This window comes from Temnothorax curvispinosus, unplaced genomic scaffold (assembly GCF_003070985.1).
Source record: "Temnothorax curvispinosus isolate PA1 unplaced genomic scaffold, ASM307098v1 QBEX01000850.1, whole genome shotgun sequence".
NCBI classification, from domain to species: domain Eukaryota; kingdom Metazoa; phylum Arthropoda; class Insecta; order Hymenoptera; family Formicidae; genus Temnothorax; species Temnothorax curvispinosus.
In genome coordinates this window covers 1-7545 of record NW_020210630.1, presented here as the reverse complement: position 1 = coordinate 7545, position 7545 = coordinate 1, and the positions used below count along the sequence as shown (strand labels likewise).

At 27.9% G+C, this 7545-nt stretch overlaps 1 protein-coding gene across 1 annotated transcript; it reads left to right on the top strand.

Moving 5' to 3' along the window:
• The first annotated feature begins 591 nt into the window (after positions 1-591).
• On the top strand, positions 592-6611 carry LOC112458604 (aminopeptidase N-like). The gene is made up of 10 exons (XM_025022338.1): positions 592-1175; positions 1499-1942; positions 2264-2447; positions 2837-2987; positions 3276-3357; positions 3546-3898; positions 4009-4295; positions 5025-5203; positions 5332-5791; positions 6401-6611. Exons 1-9 carry the CDS (start codon positions 616-618, stop codon positions 5624-5626), a joined length of 2535 nt encoding a protein of 844 aa, XP_024878106.1. The 5' UTR covers positions 592-615; the 3' UTR covers positions 5627-5791; positions 6401-6611.
• Positions 6612-7545: the final 934 nt, after the last annotated feature.

Here is a 7545-nt window from a genome sequence, read left to right as displayed (position 1 = left end):
TGTGGAGTAATCTTAAACTCAAAAGAAATTATAAAATGTCACATAAAAATCTATTAAGAGTTTTTAAAGCAATTTATTCAATTGAGATTATTATTGCAATGTTAAAAACAAATATTTAATGCCACTTATAGATTGTTCTTTACGTTATTTCAAAATAAATACTTATAAAATTAATACGCTAATGTAACAAAATTCTAAAATTACATTATATTAATTTATTTCGAGCCAACAAAGAACAAATACTAATGCCTCATGTGAAAAGATATGTATTCCATTTGTAAATACACAGAACGTTTGCTGGAATCTAATTTGTTTTTAGTCTTTATTAGATAGTACATAAATAAATTTGACTTTGTTTTGCTTACTGCTTCTTAATTTCGTACATATTTAGCCTAAGGGAACAAACACACTTTCATGCTAAAAATAAACATGTTCATACATCATGAGTGCTCGAGAAACTAACATTATCCTTATTCAGTATTTTATAAAAACGTTTGTTTAATTTTAAATTCTGAGTTTTCCAGAGAAACATTATTAAAATTAAATTGCACTTTGTTTATACTTTTCTTTTCTCACAAACAAACTTTGTTACAGATACCTGAAACGAGAATCAACATGGAATTACTAAAATTATTGTTATTTGGTAATCTATTATTCATTGCTGTAAAGGCTATTACCGACAAAGTCTTGGATGAAGACAAATGTATAGATAGGGAGTCAATTGAATTAATACAATATGATATCGAATTAATAACATACATCAACGAGAAAGACTATAAGAACATAGAAACAGATATAGATATTTATAAACAATTTAAACCATATTTCGACAAGCAACGAGCAAACGGCGATTTCATCTTCCAAGGTCAATCAACTATGTTTTTTCGACCTAAAAGTGACGACGTAAACATAATATGTCTGAATTATAAAAACCTGATAATAGCTACATTGGCCACAGAAATTACTTATTCTTCTAGTAATGGTACAAGTACGACCATTAAACCGAGGTCGCATGAACTTAGTGGACACAAACAAACTGTCGCCCTTTATTTTGATGACGTTGTCCCGTCTAACTTTTATAATTATCGCCTAATCATGAAATTTGTCGGTATGATAACTGATAATACAGGAAGCTTTTACAAGACACCCTACATAAACGATCAAGGAGAAAAAAAGTAAGTAGTAAAAATCCAATAGATATATGCATTTGTTAGATAAAAATTATAAGAAAATGCGAATTATTCCACTTATATTAAATGTACGCATACTTTAGATAATGCGGATAATAATCTAAATATTATATGTGCCAATATTACTTTTATATAATATTTTCTATGGATATATTAAGAACCATATAAAATAATAATACAGCGTAATGAAAAAAAAAACGCTAGATGATACTCTCGATTTGTCTCTTACTAGCCACATTTAAACATTCTCTAACCCAACACTTATATGCCAGCAATGATTGAGAAAATATATTGTTAAAATGTTATAGATGGTTTATCGCAGCAGCCGATTTCCATGGGGCTGGGGCCCGAGAAATATTTCCATGCTGGGACCAGCCAGATATCAGGACAAAGTTTAACATTTCCATAAAGAATAATCAAAAATACATAGCTTTATCGAATTCACCGAGTGAAGACTACGTGGAGACTACAGATGACAGCGGGATGGTTTGGACACGCTTTAAGACAACGTATAATATATCCGCTTATCACGTAGCGGTTGTACTGTCCGATCTTTATCCCATTTCTGAGAATGTATGGGGCAGGAAAAGCGTGGAATCGCACATAAAATTCGCACGGAAAATTGCTGAAAATACTACCTTGTATTTGAAAAACAAGTTTCACAAAGCACAATTTCCACCGAAAGTAGATCATGTTGTAATCCCGTGTTCCCGAGACGAAGGCCTGGAAAGTTGGGGACTCGTTCTTTATAGGTATTGCTAACAATACATATAATTCGAAAGAAATTTTAATTTTTATTAGAAAGAAAATTTGCTTGTGATAAGTTTTTAAAAATTTTTCAATTTGTAAAATACTCATTTTTGTATTTTTGATTGATCTTATTAAATAGCAACAGAAAAACGTTGTGTGATATATCATCATGCATTTACTGGTTTAATGAGCAATACAAGTTTACAGTATATTATTCACATTATATTCATCAAAATTATCGATATTATCGTTTTTACATTATATACGATTAAACTCGACACTTAAAAAAATATTTTTGATCGGATTATTTTATTATTTTTTAGTGAAGCAGCTATTATCTACGATGAAAAGTTAGATTCCATTGCATGGAAAATTGAAGTAGCTCGCATGGTAGCGCGTAAAATGGTACATCAATTATATGGCAACCTAATCAGCCAATCCTGGTGGTCTTATATGTGGTTAAACAAGGGTATTGCTTCGCTTCTGACAACGGAGATCATCAAAGAGGTTGTTTCCGTTAAAAACTTTCTGTGTCACTAAGCATGTAAAAGAAAAGCTAGTTGATAATACGTAAACAATTTTTTTGCTTTTATCAATTATTTTACATCTTAAAACAATGAAATATTGATTGTTGGAATTTTATTATATTTTCATGGACTGAAATGTAAAGATATATTGAATTTGAAAATAAACATATCTATTTTAAATTTGAAATGATTTAGCTAGAATTCAAGAATTTGTTTTAAAATTTTCAAGTAATAACTAGTTTTTATTAAATTGCATGTCGTTTTAAGACAGGTCATTATAATTTTAAATTATACAATAGCTATTATGAAAATAGTAAAGTGTTCTCTTATTAAATAATTTTTTAATAATATCAAAATTTTTGTCTTTAGTATATAAATTATCGGTACCCGGATTTATTCGCGGTACAACTTCAATATGAGTGTCTCCGTTTGAATGATTATTATGACATGCCTCTTGTATCAAAAGTCGTTACACGCGCAGACATAAATTCTCTTTTCTCTTTTACTTATTACGTTAAAGGTAAGAATAAGTAAACATAATTAAATAATTGCGCGCAAAAAATTTTTATATATAAATGTAATAGAAGATAATAATAATTGAAAGTAAATTCGTCTGCCATCTAATTATCTATTAATTTGAGGAGACACACATTTTTTAGTAAAAAAAATACAAAATACATAATTAAAACTTAAAACTCATCTTTTTCTACAAAATTATTGTGTCTTTAATATTTTATTAGAATTTTATTTAAATTATTTTAAATATGCTTAATTATATTTTATAACTTTATAATATTAACTGTTACAGCACCTGCATTTGTACGTGTATTGGAACAAATGGTATCTCCAGATACATTTCAAACAGGTCTCAAAAAGTATTTAAACAAATAGTAAGTAAAATAACTATAATATAATAATTATACTGAATACATAATCAGACATAATAATTTAAGTATCCATTATAATTAAAGGTTACATAAATTAATTACATAATACATATAATAAGTTAATTTATATTTTTTAATACAATCTCTCTGTTATAGCCTTTAATGTTACAAATTTATCTTAATGAATTTAGCCAGCTTAGATCCATCGATATTTCGACTAACACAGCTGACAAATTCTTCGATCTTCTACTACGTTACGACGACGTAGCATATGGTCATTTAAAAAAGACATTGACTGAATGGTCGAAACAAAAGCGCTATCCCATACTGGAAGTGACGCAAGAATCTTCAGGAGATCTGGCCAAAATAAAATTATCGCAAGAATATGTTAATGAAACATATGGGCAAAACTTGTGGATACATGTGACTTATGATACACAGAGCCGTGGTGAAGACAGCAAATGGCTGAGTCCGGACAATCCACATTTTCACCTAACTGATATTTTTAAAAACGACTGGATTGTTGTCAACGCACGACAAACTGGTGAATATAAATTAATAAATTTGTTATGCTTCTATATCTATTACACATGTAAGATTTAATTTTGCATAGTTAATCAAATAGTTATGAAAGTTATTCATTGTGTACAACAGGATACTATCGTGTTAATTACGACAAGGATAATTGGGAAAAACTTATGAAACATCTAAATTCAGAGGAATTTGAGTTAAGTCATGAGTTTATTCATGTACTGAATCGTGCTCAGATCATCAGTGACGCATATTATTTTCTATTAAGAAACAAACTTGACTTTCCTTTCTTTAAAAATCTCACATACTATTTATCAAGAGAGGTAGATTATATAGCGTGGTATCCAATGTTTAAAATTATGGAAGAGATGTCAGGCTTTTTCCCATTTCCAGAAAGTACGGAAATCAAGGTAGATAATGATAAAGATTTCGTCAATGAGAAATATTAATTATCTGATTGTTACGTATGAAATATTCGACTTATTTTTAAAAGAACTAAAAAATTTCACGTAAATAAAGTACATAACTAAAAAATCTTAATTACGTCTTTTTGTAACAGTTATTTTATATTAATTATTTTATTTGAAACAGGTATAAAATATTTAAAAACGGAATATGATTATATTTCCGGTACAGATAATAATTTTAGTATTTTAAACATTAAAAATTATTTTATAATCGTGCATATATTTTATGCCATATTATTATAAACATTAATTCATTAGTATATTATAGAACTTCTCAACCTGAATGTATATGATGTCATATTTGATCTTAAAATGAAAAAGTAATCTTTTACAGTTACATCTCAATATTTCTCTTTAACAGATATAGATCGCAATTTAAAAGTTTGTAACAATTTCCTAAAAATAGAAATAATTTTTTATTTAAAAAATAATTTATCTCAACAAAGTATATGTAATAACTAAATTTTTGAAAACTGATACTTTATTATATGAAAAACATGAAAGAATTAAAAGAAACGTATTTTAACTATTAAAATATGAAAAAATATAAATAGTAATACTTGAAATATATAATAAGATTTATCTAAACGTGCCTGTCTGCTTATACATAATCCGTCTTATTACAATAACAAAAAAATTAATATAAAAACTTTGTTATTAATTTGTTTTTAGGAACACCTTCAGAAGATCTCGGAATCTGTTCTGAGAAAGATAATACATACAGACAAAAATGTAGCTTATGAATTTACTGAATGTTTAAGACAAGAAGCCGCAAAATGGGCATGCAACCTCGATTCTTCGGAGTGTACTCATAGTGCCCATCTGAAATTAACATCACTTCACAAAAAGCGGTACCAATAATACTTTTCATAATTACGGTTTATCTAATCATGCTCGAGAAAAAATTATCAAAGTATAAAACGATAAAACGTAAAACGTAACTAATGACAAATTTTTATTCTTTTACTAAATATTCCAGACTTTCGCCGATTTGGAAGGAATGGACATACTGTAAAGGACTGATGTCAGCGAGCAATAGTTCATGGAATGAAGTGTTTCATTCAGGAGTATTAGATAATAACCTTTTACGATTTTTAGCGTGCACTAAAAATCATACCGTCATCATCGGTTATCTCGATTTATTAAAATCGGAACGTTTTACTAAAGCACAATATCGTATCACAGTTTTCCATTCCATTATTGCACGACATGCGAGAAATGAATTAGTGCTCACTTATATTCTAAACAATTTTGCAAATGTTGTACCTAAGTAAGATTATTCTTTACACAAACACATATTGTTTAAAATTGTAAAAGTTTGTTATATGTATTAATTGCAATTATATTTGGAATTTTGTTTTTACAGGGAGATTAAGAAGATTGTAGCGTTAACAGATATTATTAATAATCTGTATAATATAGATCACCTTGAGTTTAAGGTAAAGTTTAAGGAATATAAATATATATAACACATTTCTTGATTGTGCTGAAAAGATACTATTGCAGACAAATGTAGAATTAGATTCCAATTCCTCTAGATTCCTTTAGATTCCTTTTCCACAAAAGTATTTTTGTTCTTCTTCCTTCTTGAATTATTACTCTATCTCTCTTCTCTCTTTCCTTAGTCCCTCTTAATACATTTCCTATTTTCTTATTTGATGTTTTTCTCTGCGTGTTTTTTTCTTCCTTTCTCTTCATACTTCGATATGATTCCTCTTCATTTCTGTTCCACGTTTTTCTATTTTGTTCTTTCTTATTCTCTTTTTGATCGCTATATTATTTCTTCTTCTTCGATTCGAGAAAGAAATAATTTCAGAAATACTTATGAAATTTCTTCTTCGATCATTTATTTTTCTCATTATTTTGTTGCGTCTTTTCTATACTGTGAACAAATTCTTCTTGGTTCGTTTTCCACAATTTTCTTCGATCTCCCTTCTTTCGACCGTTTTTCCATAGTCTAAATAAATATTACAATATCGATGAATATTGTCTCTCATATTCAACAAGAGTAATGCAGTAATAATGACTGTTGACATAATCTGTTTCAGGTTTATAACTACGTACGACGGAAATTCTCTGATGAAATGGGTTCACGTCTTAACACAAAGATATATAAACGATTGGCACAAATCACTGAACACGTTGACTATTTCAAAAGCTTTTTAATGACGAAGTTAATTTATGCCTAAGAATATTATGTACTTATCTATATGTAATTTCATGTATTCTATTATTATATAAATATATTTTTATGTTTTATTTTAATCTTATTTTCAATTATGGATTTCATATTAGTAATTTTTCTGCACTATCGGTCTTTAATAATATCTCCATGATCGCACAATATATAGCTATTAAAGCTTGCTAATCGGAAGCATATTTTTTCGGAAAAATTATCTTGAGTATAATAACTGTAATATACTTTATTCAAAAGCGTCATTATTTTACTTAGCTTATTAATTAGAACATCCACGGCCTTTATAGCCATGTTTGTTTTGTTACATACGACCTTACAGTTTGTTTTCAAAACCTGTATTTAATACCAGCTATATTGATATCGTCGTCAGTATTCGGTGAACTCTCAACGTGTAAAGTTGTGGACTGCAAGAATATATTTCTACTCCTGACAGTGGTAATTGTTCAACGGTAAATTAATTGCTACTAAAAAAATTATATCTCAATCACAATTCTAATATACAAAGTAAATGACACAAAACATCTGAGGCTCTGTTCGAAGATGAATGTGTAATAAAACATATTTATAATAATTGAAAGTGCTAATACAGTGCTGTATCTTTATTTCGTAGTTCTAGAAAAATGAATTTATAAATGTACTTTTCAATAAAATACACTTTTTCTAAATAACATAAAAAGAAGCCTGAATCTGAAAAATACAAATATAAAAATATAAATCGTAATAAAAATGAGCAATACAAGTTGACAGAAGCTCGCATTATGTTCTCGCATTTTGTAATTTAGCTAAAAATAAAAATTATAATTAAAGTGTTCTATTATAATTACATTGGAATTCACAGACGTCTATATATATAATTTGTATTGGATTTTTTATTCTTATTTAGATTTTATTCAAGTTTATTCATTTGTCAATCGTAACCGGCACAAATTCCAAATATGTGTCATATCAATGTGGAGTAATCTTAAACTCAAAAGAAATTATAAAATGTCACATAAA